The 23426-nt window shown below is 39.3% G+C and overlaps 2 protein-coding genes across 2 annotated transcripts in view; one reads left to right on the forward strand and one right to left on the reverse strand.

The window, feature by feature from the left end:
• The first annotated feature begins 2293 nt into the window (after positions 1-2293).
• Positions 2294-6960, forward strand: LOC124255328 (proteasome subunit alpha type-6-like). The gene is made up of 7 exons (XM_046689218.1): positions 2294-2505; positions 3454-3548; positions 3891-3972; positions 4336-4491; positions 4847-5025; positions 5421-5515; positions 6583-6960. Exons 1-7 carry the CDS (start codon positions 2430-2432, stop codon positions 6638-6640), a joined length of 741 nt encoding a protein of 246 aa, XP_046545174.1. The 5' UTR covers positions 2294-2429; the 3' UTR covers positions 6641-6960.
• A 1551-nt stretch (positions 6961-8511) lies between these two features.
• Positions 8512-23426, reverse strand: part of LOC124255399 (eIF-2-alpha kinase GCN2-like) — a 50199-nt gene continuing 35284 nt past the window's right edge. Inside the window, 12 exon segments of the mRNA XM_046689309.1 lie at positions 8512-11884; positions 12234-12302; positions 13164-13216; positions 14333-14443; positions 14971-15151; positions 15823-15917; positions 16573-16659; positions 17128-17200; positions 17202-17254; positions 17460-17567; positions 19594-19728; positions 20054-20134. Coding sequence (XP_046545265.1) covers positions 11827-11884; positions 12234-12302; positions 13164-13216; positions 14333-14443; positions 14971-15151; positions 15823-15917; positions 16573-16659; positions 17128-17200; positions 17202-17254; positions 17460-17567; positions 19594-19728; positions 20054-20134 — 1104 coding nt within the window. The 3' untranslated portion in view covers positions 8512-11826.

The raw sequence follows: 23426 nt of genomic DNA on the forward strand, positions 1-23426 counted from the left end.
TCAAGATCTCCTCCTGTTTGACCTGTACTTCACTCACTCCGTGAACACTGTCATCATCATCGGTGTCCTCCACCTTCAGCTTGAGCATCGCCATTGATGAGGTCGTTCCCGCTGGTTGTCCTCCAAGAAGCGAAAGTTCTCAAAGCTGGGGCCGAGGGCTGTAGCAATCATTGATGGAGACAAAAGAAGTTGTCTTTGAGCAATCTTAACTGAAGATTACCTTATATTTTCTTTTGGACCTGTGTGATGACACCCACGTCGAGATCAGACGTCACCAGGTGTTTCTTCATCAGAGAGAAGACAATACACGCCTGCACCTGTAGGAAGTGGCTCGCTACAGATAACTTCAGTTGCTGATACCAGGGTTTTCAGACAATAAACAAGGTGCTCCACCAGGGCCCATTGAGCATCTTTAAGGATCAGGGAGTTATGTTTCTTGTCATCATGAAGCACTGTAACATCAGGGTGTACTTCAGCCAACCGCTCAAACATGAACTAGATGGAGTTCCATCTGGTGCAGACGTCACTAATGACGTGTTTGATGGGTTTCTTTTTTTCTGCACCTCCTTCGGTGATGAGTGGCCACAGGTGATTTGGAGAAGGAGACACGTTTTCTTGAATGAATGATGGCATTGTCAACAGCATCTAGTTTGAGTGCATCTCCGACTGCAAGTTGCAGTGTATGAGCGAAACACCGCACGTGGAAATATTCAGCCATTCTAGCTGCAACTGTCATGTTGCTGGTGTTGTCAAACCCGAAACCGTTTGGATTTTGAATTCTGACTGTATTGGTTTCAGGATTCCCGCTGTTTTCCCCACTGTGACGCTCTTCTACACGCCTTGTGGCGATAACACAAGATTTCAGCTGCCAATGACTTGTCAGATAGTGACCTGTAACAGTTATGTGTTGCGCAACTTGTCCACAAATCTGTGGTTAGAGCAACTCCCTATAAATTATGAACGGTCCCTTATACAGGTGGGGGCCTTTTTAATATGACAATGTAAATAATTATTAATTGTTTCAACATCACGGGGGGCGGTGGGGTAGCCTAATGGTTAAAGCGTTGGCTCGTCATGCCGAAGACCCGGGTTCGAATCCCCACATGGGTACAATGTGTGAAGCCCATTTCTGGTGTCCCCCGCCGTGATGTTGCTGGAATATTGCTAAAAGCGGCGTAAAACCAAACTCAGTCAGTCAACAACAGGGCGATGCAGGTAAGTTTTAACAAATCTAATTTCATGTCCATACTTTGCTTCAGAATCTCTGTTAGTGATAAAGGGGAAGGTACCAATATGAAAGAATGAGAAGTTGAATTCACACTCAGACTTTTTCACTCGATCTGTCATCTTGTAGCTCGATCACAGGATTTACACACATCACGTCAGTTTCATATACAATAGGCATCTTAAGTGTCGTGGAATCAACCATCTGGTAGGCGATGATATCTTGTATGTAAAGTTACATCGCACAGAGCGTACTGATGTCAAGTCAGCAATCATCTCAGTCAATACATTATATATGTTAATTTATTATGTCATCATTTTGATCAGAATACGACTAACATCATTTGTAGAATGGTATAAGATTTAAAGGACAACCCCATATCATATCTTAATGTAGTGCATCTTATCTTTCACAGAGATCAATAAAATATCCGAAATTTCCAAAGAAAGTTAGTCTGTCCTGTAGATGGCATTGTTGACATTTGATGGTGAAATGCTAGACCGTGTGTAAACTTTTAGGAGCGAACCTTTCTGAGTGAACTCTCTTAAATGCCCAATGTATTGAATGGTCATGTTGTAGATCGTTTGAATAATATAATGTTAATACATCTCACTCCATTGCTCGGGTGGCCCAGTCGTCTGGGGCGACTCACTTTGTGGGCAGAGTTGCTTCCCTTGGGCACGACAGAAACCACTAATCGTTGGCTCACATCTTTGTTTTCTTTGATATATTGCTGCAGTTAGAACCTTTGAGTTGTTTGCGTATTAAGAATAATACTTCCGTTGTGATTAATCGGAAGGAGGCTATATATATAACCTGTAAATAATTGTTTAAATCCATACAAGTTTAGTGATCAACAAATTATAGCTTCACATAAAAAGCTTTGTATATGAGTAGAAGAGTCACCGCCAGAAACCCGAGTTTAGAGGATTACTATTTAATTCAATCACAGTTTTAGCTGTAATCATGAATGTGTAATGTAAACGTGCCAGATATTTTCTAGGCGCCGATTTCGACAACCTGCAATCATATTCCGTATTATATATTTCGTCTTTTAGCATATACCACATCCTACTTTTTGCAGTACCCTTACATGCTGCCATGATAGAAGCAGTTTCTGCATAGTCATAAGTACATCGTATGATTTCTTGAAAACTTTGCGTTTGTTGTGTTGGTGTTTGTTGATATATTACTGTTTTTTGTCATGGCCCGAGGAAGCAGCGCTGGGTTTGATCGGTACATCACTATCTTTTCACCAGAAGGACGTCTGTATCAAGTTGGTAAGATACACAAAGTAAAGACGACATGAATTGATGTTTGTGTTCATCTCTCATGATGCGGTTTCAAATACTCTATTCATTGGCCCTTGCTATTGTAATACACAGTCAAATGTTAGTAAACATGTATAAAGAATACATTGAACACATTGACAAGCATCATGTAGCCTGTGATATTTCGTTTTGGAAACTTCCAGTCATAGCTTGTATCTGGAGACTATACCGCCCTTATAAGAGCTATGTAAGCAAGTCGGAAATGTCTGTTGCAGCGTGTAAACTTCAAGCTTACATAAATTGCATTCCCAAGAAATGCCCCATGTTCATTACACATAATTGCCAATAATAATAATTGCCATTAGGTGAAGTTGACTTTCTAGGCAATTGTCTTTGAAATGGGCAAATGAAATCACTTTTGTAAAATTTTTGATAGCCATATTTATGCTGCTAAATTCATGACAGATGCAGTTTACCGGGTTATGTATGCGTTTGCTACACAGATCATATGTGCCTCATTGGTCCTTAGGGTATGTTACCTCAAACTCTATCCCATCGATGTATGTTTGGTTTGAGTCTGAACAGTTTTAAATGCCCAGGTCATGGTTTATTCTCAGAATCTGAGACAGTAAGACTTCCGCCCGTATTCCCCCTAAATTTTAACGATGAGGAAAAACTTCTTTGAGTGGCACTTTTAGAAGTTGGATATGTCTTTCAGTATGTTCAGATACAATTAAAGAAACTTGTTAAAACTCATCCTTATCAGATGAGGAATTTATATTCAGGTCATATGATTTGATTAGAATGAAATATCAAGGGGGATACAGGCGGAAGTCTTTCCGTTCAGGATACTTGGATACAGAAAACAGACAATGAAAGAGTCTTACAATGTGCTGTTTGTCTTTTAATGAGACCATGGTATTGGTGCAGATCTAATGTATACAACTTTCTTCACAGAATATGCTTTCAAGGCTATTAACCAGGGTGGTTTGACATCTGTGGCAGTGCGAGGGAAAGATTCAGCAGTCATTGTAACACAGAAGAAAGTCCCTGTGAGTTAATCATATTTGTAACCTTTTATCATGCACACCATTCATCAAATTTGAACAATGCCTCCAGCTGAGACTTACTCTTATGAAAATTGTAATTACTTGTGCTAAAGTACTATCAACATAGTCGATCATGTTATCGCATTTTGCTGTTTTTACTGATTATCATGATTTTTACTATATTTCCCTCAAACCTACTTCACTGGTTTCTTTACATGGGCAGTACTACATTTACTGTACCTGATACCAGTGATGTCCAGACTAAAACTTAATTTTGATATCATTGATACTATTAACATGATGACCATTCAGACAGTTGTTGATATGTATGTATTTGTTCCAAAGGACAAGTTGCTGGATGCAAGTGCAGTCACACACCTCTTCCAACTCACAGAGAACATTGGCTGTGTCATGACAGGGATGATAGGTAATGATATGTTGCAGCTGGATATAACTGACTAGACACATTGAATTATATCCTGTTGACTCTCAAATTTGTGATCTATCTAAAATATTCAGGAACGACTCAAAGGTATGGACGTTGGAATGAATTCTTTTCTTTGGTTGAACTTGAGAATTACATTACATCAACTTCAAAGCCGACATCAGCTAGCCTAAGTCTGTTTATCATAATATTTAGATATAGGGATTTTGCAGTCGATTGTGTGCAGGGATATTGTAATCTTTTTTGTTGGATGATATTTTGATAGTCAAGTTTGATCCTTAGCAAACATTGAGTATTACAGTATGTGAGTGTGAGTTTTTCTAAGTGTCCACTTCATGTTTTAAGCCGACAGTCGCTCACAGGTGCAGAGAGCCCGGTATGAAGCAGCTAAGTGGAAGTATACATATGGCTATGAGATCCCCATTGACATGCTGTGTAAACGCATTGCTGACATCAACCAGGTGTACACACAGAGTGCAGAGATGAGGCCTCTTGGCTGCTGTAAGTCACACATTCCACATGTAGTATTTAATTGTAAAGATGTGCCTTCATCAAACATGGGAGTTATGTTTGTAATGTTATTCTGGATTCCGAGTCTGGGAATTTAATTGAACTGACACTGCATATGAATACTTTCCTTTGTAAGTATCGTGATGATCACATTCGTGTTTGAAAAACATGGCACAGTTCATAATGGTTATCTCCTAATTCTTCGATTAGAAGCCATTATATTCTTTACATGCTTTATAGCTTTAAAAGTAGAAATAATCTTTTGGTTTGAAGGGTGATACTACCTTTCCCATGATATGGTGGATGGTTTGTTCCATATAGTATGTTTCATCTTGATATACTGCAGGCATGATAATGATCGGCTATGATGATGAGAAGGGCCCTATAGTGTTGAAGACAGACCCAGCTGGTTACTACAGTGGGTTCAAGGCTACCTCAGCAGGGGTCAAGCAGCTGGAAGCAAACAGTTTCTTGGAAAAGAAGATCAAGAAGAAACAGGATTTCTCCTACAATGAGGCAGCTGAGGTAAAGCGACAGGGATTTGGAAGTTGATGTATCCTTATATTAATAGAAAAGTGCATGCAGGCAATTGGCTGTTATCCCTAAGGCACTGCAATGGTTTTATCCCTGAGATGTGCCAGAAATTAATTGTTGGTTTTCTGTTTTTATTTATCTTTTTTGCCACTTCAGTGCCATGCTTTAAAGTGGTAAATGCCACACCAGGCTTTCCTCCCACATCGAGTGGACATGTTGGCTATAACTGAAACATTTTCATGGTGTTGATCCCTTTAGCTGGGGATTGGCTGCTTTGGAAGCTCATCTTCTTCATTCAGTCATGCTAATCTCTGTTGAGTTTTGTTTGTTGGAAATGTGGATTTCCTGGTACTGGTTTTTGATAACAAATTCTTGTTTATTTTCAGATTGCAATCACATGCTTATCAACAGTGTTATCTGCAGATTTCAAGGCCTCTGAAGTTGAAGTTGGAATTGTCACAAAGGATAATCCTCATTTCCGGTAAATAAGATTGGTAGAAAATATGAATCCTCACAGTCACACTCCATTATCTGTTCTCAAAGAATATGTCTGTGTACACCATCCTTAAGTATTGTATCTTATGGTAATTTGATCCAGAATATGTACTACAAAGAAAGAATTAATAACCTTTCATTTTTTTCATATTACTGTGGTAATTTATCTTTGTCTTCTTCAATGGTGAATAATATGTTGTTTTGATGAGTTTTGATACTCTGCATAATCAAGTATTCTGTCTTGGGAAAAAACACTTTACAGTCTGTTTGTACTGTTACCTGTGCTATCATGCTCACGGTATCAAATGTGACCGCCTCCGTGGTGTAGTGGTTAGAGCGTCCACCCGGAGTGCGGAAGGTCGCGGGTTCGTTCCCCGGCCGCGTCATACCAAAAGACGTTAAAATATGGTACTTGTTGGTCCCTGATTGGGGCTCGGCATTAATGGGTACAACAAGGACTGGTCTGCTCGGAGTCAGTATAATGTGTCTGAGTAGGGTATTCATGCTTCACTGCGGCATGGTATCTCAGTGGGCTAGCACTATAAAACCAGCTTAAGTCTGGGCTAGTACAAGCAGCCGCACATACACACGCATGCATGTCGTCATATGAGCGAAATATTCTCGAGAGCGACGTTAAACCCAATTTCACCTCACCTCACGGTATCAGTACACCAACAGAGCTTAAACTGGTACTAATCTGTACAGTGGCAGCATATAAAGGCCATGTTGATAAAAGGCCTGTTTGTGATGACATTTTTTGCTGTTGACTACAGGTGAGCAACAGTAGTGTCGCACGTTGTGTAAACTGTTTTGAAAAAGGCATAACAATAAGAAAAGATTTCTTCTAGAGAGGAATTCTCCCAGAGAATCTCCTTATTTAACCTTGATACTTAAGAAATCTAGACTTTTCCAAGTATGTAGACCTGCTGAGGGGTTTGAGATGTTTTGGCATTAATTATCTTTGTGAGAGGCTGTAAGATGTGTGTTGAGCACTGTTGAAGTGGTGTCAAGATGTGGCTGTCATATGTATGGTTGTGTTGTATTGTGTTGCAGTGTACTTACAGAGCAGCAGATTGATGCCCATCTAACAGCCATTGCAGAGAAGGACTAGTCCGACCTAGGAGTAACTTATTTCACAATCAGTCAACATGAATCATCCACGTACACATGCTGAAAGAACAGGGCTTTCAATTTTGAATATTGGAGCCTGGAATCTGTTCATATTGTTTTCTGGTGAAGCTAATCCAGTTCATACTGTTTTACACCCAGGATAATGAAGACTGTCTTCACAGAAGTGATGATGGAGTAAAGTTGTTGTTTTCATTAAGAATAAATTCTTGCTGTCCACAAAAAAAATCTCATTTTGACTGTTGGGACCTGCTTCTTCATTTTGAATGTGAATTATACTGAAATAAATAATTATGTCTGTAATTTGTCCTTTTTTTGTTTTTGAAGATTGTGGCATTAACCATGTTAAAGGTGTGGATGGCCCCTTCAGTTATGTTTTCATTATGTGGGTAGCCTATTTGTTTAAGTGTTCCTAGGTCATACTGAAGGCCAGGGTTTTCATGCCCAACATCATGTGTTTTATGTGTAAAGCCCATTTCCAGTGTACCCTTGGCTTGATATTGTGAAGTGTTGTGAAACAATAGGTACTCTCATTTGTCATCTGAACATTACAGGTGACCAAATGGAGGAGTGAGTTGGGTTTTGTGCCGCTTTTAGCAATATCACGGCACAGGACACCAGAAATGGCCTTCACCCATTGTACCCATGTTGGGAATCGAACCCGGGCCTTTGGCATGACAAGCGAACACTTTAACCGCTTGGTTACCCCACCCAACCCCCCAAGTGGAGGAAGATGGTGATATTCACTTATCAGGGTTGTGATGGTGATATTCAGGGTAGTGTGCCACAGGTGTGCATGTATTACTGGACTACGGCTCAAAGCAGCAATAAACCAACTAGCTTAAAAGCAATAATAGACACAGATATTTTTTTCAAGTAGTTGGTTAAGAGTATAATAATATGGTAAAAGAATTTATGACATTTCAGCGATCTGACAGTGACAGTAGACACTGTATCATGGTTGTTGCATAAGATGTGGATCAGTGTTTCCAGTGTGTGACCATAAATCCTCAATGGTAACCACTGGTTAGCCTGCTCAGGAGCTTGGGTTATTTCCTAGGTGTCATGATTGAGCTAGAATATGCTAACTGAAGCATTTAACATCACTCAAAGGCCATGGCTCTTCTTGTGCACCCAATTTCTAATTGTAACGTGACTTAATTAGAAACCTGATGGGTTCTTGTTTACATTTACATCCCTTTATCAGGGAATTGATTGATGTATTAACAATCCCCTTAAGGCATGGATACCGCCTCCGTGGTGTAATGGTTAAAGCGTCCGCCCGGAGAGCGGAAGGTCGCGGGTTCGATCCCCGACCGTGTCATACCAAAAGACGTTAAAATATGGTACTTGTTGGTCTCTGCCTGGCGCTCGGCATTAATGGGTACAACAAGGACTGGTCGGCTCGGAGTCAGTATGTGTCTGAGTGGGGTATTCATTCTTCACTGCGGCATGGTATCTCAGTGGGCTAGCACTATAAAACCAGCTTCAGTCTGGGCTAGTACAAGCAGCCGGACGTACATACACACATATGCACGTCGTCATATGAGCGAAATATTCACAAGCACGACACTACACCCAATTTCACTTCACCTTAAGGCATGGACCAATATTCATAATATAAACCACTAGGTTTGTCCGTATTTACAATCCTCTCTCATACTGCTGCAATATTGCTGAGTGCAGTGGTAAACTGAACATACACTGGACCATGAACGTATGAGGTCGATATCCTTCAATGCCTGCATGTTGGCATTGCACCTTGGGTCTTCCAGATAATAACTGCAAGTAATCTTGGTGTATCAGGTCATTTGAAGAAAGGAATACCATTTGATTGTTGCAACATAAATGGTGTTCAGTTTCATACATTTATTGTCATTTGGCATGATATGATTCTTCGTGTATTGTTCAACATGATGAGAGTCAATGAGTATCGTTATCTCCTGGTGAACATATTTAAGTATTCAACACATCTTAACACTTCCTTGATGCTGCTAAACAGTTTAATATTCACATTTTGATATTCTATATTTGATATTGTGCCAGACTTGTAAATACCAACATTTTAAATGCATACTTGCTATGTAAGATTTACTTTATTGAAACTTGAACATGTCCTGATAAATGTCTGATCTTGTTTCGTACTCAATTTAAGATCAAATCACTGGTGTACACAGAAATAATGTACAGCCTTAGAGTCTCAAAATAAACTTGAAACTTAATTACTAATTTTAACACCAGCAAACCAAATAAAGACGGTTATCAGCTGTGTTATGGTGAATAATGGGCCACTAATATGCCTGAAGTGTTGGGTGTTTACTTCCTCAATCAGATGTATGTATTGATATGGACTCAGTAACCACAATGACAAACATTCTCAACTTTACTCTTTACCATATTCAATACTAAAACAATCATCTACGTCACTAGTCTACTGAAAATCTGTTTGAAATACTATAGATGTAACATTTCATTAATGTTAGCTTTGGTCATGGTCCAAGCTATTGAAAAAAAATATGCCTCTTTTCTTCAGTATTAGCACCACCAATTATACAATGTCATGAAAATCAGATATTTTACACCATTATGATATGTCTGCATGAAGATCTGAAGACACTTCCACTGGTGGTTGTGTCAGGTGAACTTTGTCAAACTTCCACCCAATAATATTGAAGTCAGTCTTAGAGCAATTATATGTCCACTTTCTGAAAGGATTTGGCTTTGTATCTTTACAACCATGCTTTGAAAATTTTGATCTGAGGGAAAGAAAACTGACACGGAATGCAGATGTCAATAAGACACGCTTTAGAATGTAGTTGGACTCAAATGCCCTTTCACCAATTAGAAAATGTATCCGACTCTATTATGAGTTGTTCTCAGATCTTAGTGCAGAGAGGTATCATTTTTGATGAACGATCTGATTTAAATTACACTGACAGATCAATTATACAGACTGTGTTACAGTATCAGGGGCGAGTCCAGGATTTTGGAGAAGGGGGATGCACACAAATCATGAAGTCCAAAGATTAGGGGGAAATGCTCCTCAGGAAATTTTTTTTTGGGGAAAGGAGGGGTGTGACCCCTGCACCCCCCTCTGGATCTGTCCCTGAGTATTCTGTTACAAAGATTGCTTTTGCACCATTTAACAAATTAACCTATAGTCTGGCAGCAAAAGTTTTCGTGACAGTGTTTGGTCACTTTACTCAAAAACTACAAGTGCAAACAGTTCACTATTTGTTACGAGGGAGGAGTACAGAGAGAGGAACAGCCAGGTGTTAGAGAAAGGCTCAGCACAGGTAAATGAATCAATTGCACACCTGGCTGTTCCTCTCTCTGCACTCCTCCCTCATAATGAATAGTGAACTGAGTCGAATTATAATGATAGTTTGTTCAACAACTTTAATATTATTAAATTATAATTCATGAAATTAAAAGTTCACAATGGTAGAAGAATTATAATGCATCATGCCAAATTAGAAAATGATTGTACTTTTTAGTTTTTGAGTAAAGTGACCAAACACTGTCACAAAAAGTTTTCTGCTAGACTATACCTACCAACAGGATATCTTTACAATCTTACAAATTTCATGCAAAACAACTTGCTACTCTTGTCAGGATGCATGGCACCCAAAATTAAATGCTTGTTTCAGAGCAGTTTCACACGATGGATTGAAGCAAATATAATATAACACAGTATACATGTATCTCCAAATGTATGTCATAATTGTTATTTTACACCCCAATCTGTAAATGATAAAATAATGATAAATTCTCAACTGGCAACTACATTTGGTCCTGTACAACATGTACAACAATGAACTGAGCAACAGAAACATTCAATTATATTTCTGGGAACAAATATATTATGTATAGGTAACGAATAACAAATGACTTAACACGGCTTAAAAAGAGAAGTGTTCATATTTCAACACAGCTCCATGATGCACTGTTTTCTTCACCCACCACATGTCCATAAATTCATCAAGCCTATCCCAGTCATACTAAACAGTGAATATTTTATTGAAATATTCAACATTTTGGAGATGAACAGTGTAAGAATTAAGAGCTGAGGGTGTTGCTGAATATTTTAAAATTTTGTTTGGAAACCACCCTGATTACCTGATCAGAAGCCAAAGCATCTGAAAAAAACTAACATTTACTGATATTGTAAAACACAAAGCCAGTAATCTTCCATTGTAATCTCTATTCAGGTGAAGTCTCACAAACACCTCATGCTATGATTCCATTTAACAAGGGTTTTCAAATTGGGGCAGAGGGATCACAAAACAAAATACACAGTTCTTTAGAATTTTGTCTTCACAGGGGAGGTTAAGAATGGGCATGGGGCGAGTCAACCCAAAACATACTGGACAAAATATGTTAGGGATATTGGTATCTTTATGATTGATATTTTATCAGTATGTAAATGAATAAATAGATCATTATTCATAATTTCAAAATTTACATATATCCCTAGCTATTTTTGTCCAATATAACAAGCATTAGGGAAGGTAATTATTTTTAGTACATTAGAGCCTAACGAAATCCTGATCCCCCTGTAACACATCTACGGTGAGCAAAAAATGATAAGGTGTTGGCCATTTGAACACATCTGAAAATTCCACACCAGTCTTCAATGTTACCTTAAACATGTTCACTGGGTGAATAAGGGTCCTTATCCAACCATGTCTGTGTTTACTCTTACGGAAAATGTTAGTTTAGGGGCAATATTAAATACTGGTACTACTTGTATGACAACAGTTCCATGGAATGAGTCACATGGGCCAAAACTGGATGCTCGAAATATTCTTATGAGTCGTAGAATTTCCTCGGACTATTGCCTTGTATAAAGAAGACCAACATGTTTCCCTCTGTCTCTACACCTCGTAGAAAAATTCAAACAAAACCATACAGATTTTTGGGGGGCTGCTCAACATATATAAAAATCAAGAAAACAAAACAGTTTTGATATAAATCAGTCAGTTGAAAGTAATGGGGACCACATTTGATCTATCTCTTGATTTTGACAGGTAAAATACAAAGAAGGTCATGATGTTGATGAGAAATATGTTGACAGGTTGTTCCCTATGAAATTACAGGATTTCATTTCCTTAACTTTGGTTAGAAGAATAATTGCACATAGAATCACTTGTTCTCTGAATGTTTGTGTCAAGAAACAAGTTTGACCGTGTCGTCCTTCAGCCCATACAGTATAATGAACTGGTATCTGAAAAATAAACAACAGGACAATAACATTCATTCAGCAATATTATGGCTATATAACTGAGGTCTGTATATAAACTAGACCAGACAATTCAGTGATCAATAGCATGAGTATCGATCTATGCAATTGGGATATAATGATGTGTCAACAAGCATGACCAGCTGATCCCGTTTGTTGCCTCTTGTGACAAGCTGAAGACCAATTCTACCCCGTATCTTCACGGGTCAATAACATTACAATTGTTTTGATTTAATAAGGTTTGCATTTTGAACATGTTAATGTTCTCAGAATGGTTGTATTTGCAAATGTCTTATTTTACTTTAAACTGACATATATACTTATATATACTTACTTTTTCTCAAATTTCAATGTATGAATTTCATCAATGATGTTTGTCAAGTATTTCCTGTGACGGGGTTGTCTGAAACAATGGAAATGCTATGTCACTGTCCTTACTTAATGCATCTCCAAATATTTGAAATACGTTTATTTTGCAGAACATTGTTAGCAAACTCGTTTCTTCGATCCATACTATGTACACATTTGGTAACTCAATAACTATATTATGTACTATTTTGTACTGTAGGTCGTATGGCCTCATATGCAAATAAATCGCTCTCTCTCTCTCTTAATGCATCCACTAAACAGAAGAAGCTGAACTAAACCCACCATGCTTGGTTAACAATGATTGGAGCAAGACGAACCTCACTGTTGCCCATGTTGAAATGCATGTTCAGAACATGTGTACGTGCTCTACTTCTGATAACAACCACTATAGGATTTTCCTTCTTGGTAACCAAGCATGAGTGAGCATGGGAGATTAAACACCATGTTCACAGTTTGTCTGACATCACCCAGGTCTGTCTTGAATGTGACAAAAAAAAAGAGACGTTATTTCATGGGTACTTATTATTTTTATGAAATTCACTGATATAAAAAAACAAAAGACCCCCCAAAAAACAAACAAACAAAAACATCGACAAAAAAAACCCCAATATAAACAAAACAAACGACAATAAAAACCAACAAATAAACGAAAACAACAAATAAAACCAAAAAAACCCTCACAAATACGTACAAGATTCACAATTTGAGGAAATCGGTGATTTTGACCCTCAGGCATAACTTCATCATAAATGACTTAAACACTGTTATCACATCACAATCTATTCTAAACAATCTGAACAGGCATGAAAGCTATATTTCCAAATATCAGGTAGTGCCAGTTTGAAGCAAGTACCAAACACATCTGGTCTACCTTGAGGGAGTTTGTTTTACTTACTTTTCTATTATAGAGCTGATGCTTGCATCAAAGTCAGCTTCACTGCCATTCAGCTGTGAACAGTTCCATGAAAACATTGTCATAATACATAGAGAATCATCTTCGTGTATTTTGATATCAAACATATCTGTAACGTGAAGATAACAGTATTGATCTATTTTATATTATCACTGACTGAGTTTGGTTTTTGCGCGCTGCTTTTAGCAATATTCCAGCAACATCACGGCGGGGGACACCAGAAATGGGCTTCACACATTGTACCCATGTGGGGATTCGAACCCGGGTCTTCGGCGTGACGAATTTTATATTATCAAACAAGAGGGTATGAATTTGTGTTATGCTTAGAAAATTCTTGATGAAATTTCGGGAGCCATGGGTTAATTCATGCTGCATCCAGCATAGCGGTATATCAAGCAAAGCAGTATAGCAAACATAACAGTATAGCAAGCATAGTACTCATGTCTTTTGATCGAGACATCATGGTATCTGATGGTAATGCAATTACACTTCAGTGACACATCCTAGGAAAGATCGCTTTTTTCAGTGGATGCCACTTTTTGATGACAGGATGTGAATATAACAATCAAATGATTAAGATGAAAACATCGGGTCATCATGTGACATTTTGACCAACCAATCAGGCACAGGCCTTGTTCCAGTGAAAAGAACGTCAGCGAGTGTTCTGACCTCACAGATTACATGACACAAACTCATATGTGCAGCACATCTTCGCCATGGCAGGGTTGTGCAATGTTCACGCCATGGAGTACAACTTATTTGGTGTCTACTAGCTTTCTTTAAAACAAGTCAGAGGTGAAGGAGGAATGTAGTGATCAAATACTGAAGATGTTCGACATGTTTAACGCTGTGATGCTTCACTAAACTAAAGTGGTATTCATAACTGATGATACCTTGAAGTACCCAGAGCACGCAGTGCTTTGCATTACAAAGAGATGTTGTTTTTCTGTTACCATATCGCGAGAAGAGTTCCAGAAAATGATTGAAGTATCACAGATCATTGAGATTGGTAAAATATCTGTTGTCAAGGGTATATATTTCCTAGTTGTAGACTGCCGTTATCAAAATGTCACTGACATAATTCCATGTAAGGCAATATAGAGAAAGGATAAAGAGTGTTCCCACTCTACTGTATGTTGAATGCTTCCTACCTCAAGGTAAGCTGCTATGATGTTCAACACTGACTTGTTCAGTTCAACAACGATCACATCGTGGGATTTGCCTGGTAGCCAGTTCAAAGCTGAAGACAGTTTGTTAAACATCTGAAAAACAAAACAAACCCATACACCTTAGCCCACAATGTATCCACAGCTGACAAAATAATAGCTAATAACAACTAAATCTTCAGTGTGGGGCAGTAATGAAGCACTAGCTACGCTCAAGTCAAGTAACCTCACTTCATCAACAGTTGGGACCCTTGATGGTTTTTATGGAGAAGCATGTACAAAGTGACTGATCCCCCCTAAAATTTATGTACAAAGTAAGTGCCCCTCCCCCTGCATGTCATGTAAAAAATCAATTACCCCCCCATACTTTTAAGCATAATTTTTAAATATTACTATGTACAAAATTGATGACACCCCCCCAGTACATGTGTACAAAATTGATGACCCATTCCTAAAGAAAATGCCCCCCCTCAAAATCATCTCACACACGTGCACGCACCAATTATGAACAGTCCCTAAATAGCCACATTTGTCATTTGTCATGACAATGATGAAGCGCTATTCATTCATAAACATTCTTCTTCTATTCAGACCTACTCTGCATTATAACACTAATCACACACCTGGGATTCATACTTCCTCTTGACGTTTGAGGTGAGGCGTCCCTCCTGCATGACAAAGAGGAAGTTGAAGGTGATGGTGTTGCTGCTGCTGTAGGTGCTGGGCTGATTGATCTCGGAGTAGTTGCTGGACTGGCCAGTGTTGCTCTTCTTTTCACTGTTTGGGACCATATCCATCGACTCTCTGGAACAAGCAGCATAATGGGCCAGTCAGTTTGGTTTATCATACTGAAGGGTATTTCAGGAGCGTCACAGTATATGACGCTTGAAGTGTATGCAGGTCATGAATATTAATCCCTTTTGTGAATAGTTGAGCAAGTCCAAATCTGGGTCTAACATGCATGATCATAGACACAGGAAATTATGACGACTGAGCTGCCCTATATGCAACATAGTGTTTGAGAAGGGTCTTAATGTTACTTTGTATAGTCGTCCAGTTATATCACTGCAAACTTTAGATAGAATAGTGAGTGAGTGAGTTTAGCTTTACCCCACTTTTAGCTATATTCCAGCAATATCATGGCAGGGGACCCCAGATATGAGCTTCACACATTGTGCCCTTGTTGGGAATCGAACTCCGGTCTTTGGCGTGACGAGCGAACGCTTTAACCACTAGACTATCCCACCTCCCCTTTAATTAGAATAATCCAACACATTTCATGCAAACTTACTGATAGTAATAATCAGTAAAGATTGAGGCAGGACAAAAATCATGGTAATTACTGCATGTTTCAGGAAAATCAAGTCCAAAAGTTTCATTTTTCAGGATTATTATCCTACTATAATGTGGAGAAACAAGCAACTTTGAGGCAGAAATACATGTGGATCAAATTGACATCATACAAGTTGACTCACTGTTTTGCAGACTGTTGCTTCTGTTGCAGGAAGTCCACAACCTCAGACATGGGCACCTTCCTCTCTGTCACTCGATCCTTCTCGATACTACGTACCTTGACAAGAAAACACAGCATTACAACCCTCCGGTAAATGGTTGCTCACCATTTTATGGCTATGATTGTATCTTTTGGTTTTTTATCAGTTCTGAGCCAGACACTAAGTACCTAAGATATTTCCTGTAATAAACACCCAGGCACTCAGATATTTCACAAAAGAGTCACTTTTATAAAACATACACAAGTACAATATATACTGGTGATGAACAAACATGGTTTGAATATCTATTAAATTTTAATGTTTTTGGCAACATTTGGAAAGCAATTATATTCCCTTTCCTTGCAACTGTATTCTGTCATACACATAAGATGATATTGACTGTCATTTGTATTCTCGGCCTTTGTGGGGATAAAGTTCTGTACAAACGTTCTAGAAATGGGTCAGGTGATGTTTTTGAAGCCGCACACTTAATACCCCAAATACAGTAAAAATAATTCTGTTAACATAAACATTTACATAAATGCCTTCTTGTCAGGATCTAAAATGTCATAAATAATTTCAGGGACACTACACCATCCTCCTGTACCAGATATGTATAGACATTTCAGTTTTAACCAATAACTTGATCTTCAAATTCACAATAATTTCCATCAATGTTCTGCTCTATTTAGCTGAAGGCTGCATGGGTTGAGATGAGTGTGCAGGTGTTACCTTGACCGATCCAGTGTCGGAGTCCTTCAGCATGACCAGGTGGGAGACACCGAGTTCCCGACAGTAGTCGCTGATCTCCTCCAGGCTCTGTAGATACAACAGAAAACAGTAATGGAAATAGTAGTCACTCAAAACAGTAATGTTCTCACGAATATTGTTTCTATAAATATATTTTTAGATAACAAAAGAAACAGATTTGGATTTATGTAGGTTTTGTTTGTTTGTTGTTTAACGCCGCACTCAGCAATATTCCAGCTATATGGTGGCGGTCTGCACCAGACAATCCAGTTATCAACAATACAACATAAAGAATGACCATTTTATTTTTTCCTCTTACCTTATAGGGGGCAAAATATTAAGATAGTATCAAGGTTAATATGCATTTAATTCAATCTATGTATAATGTTTCAGAAAATTATTACCCAATGCATATATTATCAATCATGGATTTGTTTTGTTCCACTTTTATGAACGTTAGGATAGTAAAAAATGAAAATCGGATTAGCTAAGAAAACATGAAATACTGCTATGTAAACATGAAAGCATGGGTTTTACCTGCATGGTATCAAAGAGGACTTGTGTTTTGAGTCTTCCTAGCCATAACTCCTTCGCTACACCAAGTCTCTCTCAGCATGGGCTTACAGCCGATAGTACACACCAGGACGTCATATGGGCTTGGTGGCTGTGAATACATGGACCAATGTTACAGTTTTCTTATCGGATTATCTGCATCTCACAATGAATGCATTATCAAAATAGACCGTGAAAGACCCTTGCTAAACTGTCTCTAGTACAATGTTTATTATCTATGTTGGTTATTCTGCATGCTGTCTGCCACTTAGCAATTCAAGAGTTTGTTGCCATGGCTACCAAGAATGCTCACTCACCTCCAGATCCTCGGTAACAGCAGCTACAATTTTTTCAAAGGCAATGCTGACTCCAACTCCAGATGGGATGTGGGATGTTGGGTGCAGTGGGGAAGCAAACTGCTGAATCTGCAGGAAAATACACATTTTGATACTGAACATTAGGAACACTGATTACGCTCCTACATCCATTTGTTTCCAATGATCCATCATGCATAATAACCATATTTAGTAGTGAGTGAGTGAGCTGGATTTTATGCCGCTTTTAGCACTATTCCAGCAATATCAACGACAGGGGACATGAGAAATGGGCTTCACATGTTGTACCGATGCAGGGAATTGAAACCCAGGCCTTTTGCATGATGAGCAAATGCTTTAACCACAAGGCTACACCACTGCTCCTCATATCTAGTAAGTTGCATTGAACAGTGTTTCAGTTGTGTCAGTTTAATGTGGGAAAAACTCCCCTAATTACATCCATAGATGTTCACCACTGATGAAACCAAAAAACACTGGAGTCGTGCAGACAAAAAAGGAACATAATCAGATAGGATCTGAAATTCAATAAACTATCAGCAGATTCTGGCAAGGTGTCCTCCCATTACGCAGACAGACAGTTCGCAGACACCTTAACACAACAACATTTATGGTTCAGTGAACAGATTATCTACTACCTGTTACCTACACATTATAATGGAATAGTCCAAATAAAAACACAGTAAACAAACTGAAGCTATATTATTTATTTTGAAAGATGGACGAAAATTTGAATTTTTATTGCTGCAATATAAAAACAGTATATTTTCATAAACATTTCGGTTTAACCTTCTAGTCTTACGGGAGTCGGCATCATCATATTGAAAACATTAGCTTAGCTATTAGAAATTGCGACACTGTTGTATCATATAAATCAAATAAAGACAAATGTGAACCTAAATAATATTCATATGGAATAAAGAAGTTATATGTTTTGCACACAACATTAAGATATATGACGAGTGCACTTAATTACGATATATTTAGAATAAATATTTAAAAAAATGATGCATCATGTCATTGTGGCTATGGATGTGAGAATGTTTTTCATTATTTCCTTGAATGTCCATTGTATACTACTCAAAGACATACACTGTTACAATCTTTAGAAAGTATTGTTAAATTTAGAACACTGATTGGTATTAATCGTATCTTACATGGCAATGCAGGTGTCTCATTTACTGCAAATCAGAATGTTTTCAAACATGTACAAATCTATATCTCTCCAGCAAAACGTTTTCTCTGTTAACTTCTGTTGCACATATGCTATTATTGGGAGGGGTCTTTTCTATTAATAAACACAATCAAACCTCTCAGTGACAAACCTGTTTTTATAGTAGATAGTAATTGATAGTAAAATCAATTTTGAGAAGAGAAATCATTTATCATTTAATCACAACAAAGTTCTATTTACCCACAATGAAACTTCTCAGTAACGAACCTGTTTCACTAGACAGTGGACTGTTCCATTATACCTGTAGGTGTGACCCTAATTAACCTTCTAGTTCAGTGTCTGTCAATTGGGTGTCTGTCAATTGGGAGATAACCTCTGGCACTACTAAGGGATGTAACTCTGAGGGCTCAGTGAAAACACTGAGAGCTACAATGGCAGATTTGTCAATAATTCCAGCACCTGTGCAAGATAATACACATGATCATACTATCCTATTACTATGAGTAATTTATTTGGTTTTTGTTGTTAGGTAGGGACTCAACCCCAAAAGTACTAGAATCTGTACTTTACTTAGAAAGTGTAATCCCAAATAAAACACATGGTATGTGTTGTAAGGTCTTGAGTTCCGTTTCACAGTATGTTAATGATAATAATAACAAAAACAACAATAACAATGATAACAATAGTCTATTTATAAAGCACAGAGTTCCAGCTAGGCGCCACATGGATTCTTTAAAGGAAAAACATTTACAGAAATCTAAAAGAATTCTGACTGTTCCACAATGCAGTAGTGTATTCCATGGAAATAAGAGTGTTTTCAGTCATCTGTGAAAGACCTGAAGAGTTGATGCTGACTCTACTGAAATTGGGATTTTGTTCCATAGTACCATTGTTCCAACAAAGTAACATACACATTGAAGTTAACTGCCATGAGGCATCTCCTACCATCTTGTCGTATCTGCCGCCTGCAGCCAGAACCTCTGCAGCACTCTTCCTCTTCCTCTTGACATCTCTCAACACCTGGAAGATGATCCCAGAGTACTGCAGGTGGTTGTACATCAGGCCCACCGTCACCACAACCTACAATCACACATAGCCAGGATAAGGGGCATCTACACACTTGCTAGTTTGTATTCTTACAGTCAGCAGTATTCCAGCTGGGCCTAGGTGGCCTGGAAGTGATCATGTTTGGACAAAAGTTTTGGACAGTCTGTGGAATTGGGAAATGTTTAATTCAAATAAGGAAACTGTATTGTCATTGTGGCCACCTGGGGCTGAATGTTAGCCATAGTAGTAGGTTAAGATGAACCCCTATATGAACTGCACAGTTTGGGATAATTTTGCAATTTGTCAATATTTTAGAATTCTTACTGGTCTGTTTTAACAGTGGCATATATATACATACCGGCAGTTTAAGTCCCATGACAGTAGCATGGGACGTCACAGCTTCTATCTCATGCAGTCCCTGTTTAGCCAGTGTGCTGGCCTGTCAAGAACAAAGCAAGATGAATATGATGAAAAAACATTTGTCAGGCTGTACATTTTGTATTTGTTGGATGTAGTATTTGCTGACAAATGTCAAGATAAAGATACCCAAAACATATACATCAGCCTCAGTCTCAGTACTGCAAGTAGACATTAACAAATTATGTAGAAACAAAGACATAAAGTACTGCCCAGCTTGTTCAGGCAATATTGCTGATAAAACTTTCCGAATTCTAATTTTGCATCTATAGGATATCAGGTCCCTGATCTTTAAAACTGTATAAGTATAGCTTTATTTGCAATGCAACACCCAAAAATGTAATTTTCTGAGTAAAATTGATATTTTATACCTATCCTGACTCATGTATTATTGCTTGTCTCCTTTCCTTCCCGAACGTTAGTGGAACACTTGTATCTCCTTTTTGAAGCTCCCTTCAATAAAGCAGACGTAAAATCACTACTCACCATGAGTTGTCTTCCTCTCAGCGGGGAGGTTGGGAGGGCTTACCTCATGAGTCAGGATAAGTATAAAATATCAATTTTACTCAGAAAATTACATATTTTCCCTTATCCTGACTCATGTATTATTGCTTGTAGAATCCGTCGGAACTGGTGGTGGGTCAAGCCACTTCTGGATTCCAATTAGTGATTTACGTCTTGCATACCCCCCTATGGGAACTTCCTGGTAGCACTTCAATTTACTGCTAGGCTCTGCTGCTGCTGTAACCCTTTACTTCCAGCTTTCTCTGATGGGGGGACCACAATTGTTAACTTTTGGTCCTTGCTTCTGTTAACATTTTATGTGGATTTTGCAACTCCATCTCTTGATGCAAGCATCAAGTGGAGAAGCAACCCTTTTATGTATGAAAGTACGCCCTTACAAGTACTGGGTCTATCACTTATGCTTAGTCTGTCTTAGGCGTGCATATGGACTCTAAAGCTGTAACTCTCCTGAGTGTAGGCTTTGCAAGTCATGTGATAAAGGGCGAGACTCCGCCTCAGCCTTTGTGGAACTGTCAATTGTTGTGCTACAACAAGTGGGCCGAAATGGTGAATGCCAGAGACGTCCTCGGTGGTGATGTCTCTCAGGTAGTGGTTGGCAAACACCATGTCCGATTTCCAGAAGCAGCCCTCCATTATCGTCGTGATAGAGCAATTCGCATGTAGAGCGAGTGTTGACGCCAGAGCTCTAATTTCATGTGGATTGGAGGCTCTTGGAGGATCAAGTCCTGCTGCTTTGTAGGCCCGTAGTATGATAGTTCTCATCCATATTGATATCGTAGAGCGAGAGATCTGTCTGTGTCTCTGCCGATATAGGGATGAAAAGACGCTTGAATTTTCGTCTCCTGGTCCTAGACCTTTGTAGGTAGACTTTCAATGCTCTTACTGGGCACAAGGATAGGTCCTGTGTATCCTGTGGCCCAAGTACTGATGATAGTGCTGGGATGTGGAATTGTCTGTCCGGTTGACCTGGCAGTTGATTCTTTGCTATAAAGTCCCATCTCAGTCCCATATGCACGATGTTTCGATTGTCATCAAATCGTGTCCTCTCAAAGTCTAGAGCATGTATTTCCGACATCCTTGCTGCTGTTGCTAAGGCGATCAGGAATAGAGTTTTCTGTGTCAAGAACTCAAAAGATGTCCTATCTAATGGTTCATAAGCGTCACTGGTGAGATGCCGTAGAACTATGTTGAGGTCCCACGCCGGAGCTTTAAATCTCTGCTGTTGGTCCTCCAGTTTAAAAGAGGCACTCTGGTACCTTAGTCAGTTTTACACTCATCCTCATAGTGATAACTGAGCTCAATGCCGATAGGTATGTTGAGAGTGTTGACCCTTTCAACCGCTTCGTTTGTCTTAGGTGACAAAGATAGTCCGCCACTTGAGGGTGTGTCGCTTTTATGGCTGTGAAGCCTGTTTTCAAAGCGTAGGTCTCGAAGCTTCGCCATTTGTCGTCGTACAAGTTGCGTGTTGACTTGCGTAAAGCTAGCGTGACTGCTTTCGCTGCTCTGGCGGAATATGCTCTCTTATTCAAGCACGCCTTGATACGCTCCACGCGTGTAGCTGGAACACCTGTGGGTTGCTGTGTGCTTGCTTTGTGTGTGGATGTACTAGCAAGTTCGTCCACTCTGGTAGTTGCAGTTGAGGCAGTCCTATTCTCCCATTCTCGCTGGCTAGTAAGGCTCGATCAAAATCAGTTGCAGGTTCCTCGTCTGCATGATTTTCTGCAACACTTTTGGTATTAGAGCTGGTGGCGGGAACGCGTAAGCGTTTAGTCCTTCCCAAGAGATGCTTAGAGCATCTGTTGCCCATGTTCGTGGATCTGTCCGACTTGAGGAATGAGTAGGCTCTGCCAACTTCGGAGTAATAACGGAGAGAGTAGTGCTTGAGATACAATGAGTTGTATCTAGATCCAACGATCGTGAAACCCTTGCCATGTCCTTAAGGGCAGCGAAGCAATGTCCGACTCTGTGACTGCCATCATTGTGAAGTCTATGTAAGGTAGACTGGCTGCCGTAACCAAAAGTCCGTCAAACGTATGTTGCTGCAATTCTCCTGATGAACCGTCTTCAATGCTGCCAGGGAAGGTCTTTAACCCCGTGAAGGCAGTCGAATCACGTAGTTCCCGTCTAACTGGACTGTAATTGAGGCCTTCCTCCCACGTTGAAAGGTTGTTGTCACTTGTAAACAATTCCCTGACATGTGAACTACGTCCGACTTCTGCGCAGGGCGTTGTCTCTCATGGACCAATCAAAATGAAGCATTTTGATTCCTTTAGCTCCCCGCGATGTGACGTCACCGGTGTAGCAGAAAAAAGGTCCTTTTAGAATCTTGTGCAGTCGTTGATATGTTATCAACACTCGGTCTTGTCCGTAGCCTTCCGGAGTTACACGAGTGACCACGTGTATAGAGGGTTGAATGGTAAACGCGCGAAAGATTTCGCCGCGTAATACCGATGTAGGTAGGCTGTTTTCCTGGCTGCTGTGACTGTTACTTCAGTCCTGAAGATAATGCAGTCGTCTTTTTATACCGATGATCAGCTGAAGTCCACACCTCCTCAGCGCTGCCACCTGTAGACTGCATTCATCGATCTCAATGAAGTGTCGTAAAATACCCTCTTTGTGTTGAAACACACAGGTCCTTGTAGAGTTGACTTTGTAACTTCATAGCCTTAGCAAGGCTGTGCTGAACCACACCAATGTGAATACCTGAAGATCTGTACGCAAGTGAAGATCTGTATATGGACATGAGTCCCTCCTGGATTCTTCAGATACATCTCTAACCTTTGAGAAGG

Source organism: Haliotis rubra, unplaced genomic scaffold (genome assembly GCF_003918875.1).
Source record: "Haliotis rubra isolate DU_JTF1 unplaced genomic scaffold, ASM391887v1 Scf6, whole genome shotgun sequence".
NCBI classification, from domain to species: Eukaryota; Metazoa; Mollusca; class Gastropoda; order Lepetellida; family Haliotidae; genus Haliotis; species Haliotis rubra.

What these genes read in the sequence shown, in the direction of transcription:
- LOC124255328 (XM_046689218.1), top strand. Translation starts at nt 2,430, where the DNA reads ATGGCCCGAGGAAGCAGCGCTGGGTTTGATCGGTACATCACTATCTTT. An exon ending in TGTCATGACAGGGATGATAG is followed by an intron (nt 3,973 to 4,335) that starts GTAATGATATGT and finishes TCATGTTTTAAG; the next exon opens with CCGACAGTCGCTCACAGGTG. An exon ending in AAGGATAATCCTCATTTCCG is followed by an intron (nt 5,516 to 6,582) that starts GTAAATAAGATT and finishes ATTGTGTTGCAG; the next exon opens with TGTACTTACAGAGCAGCAGA.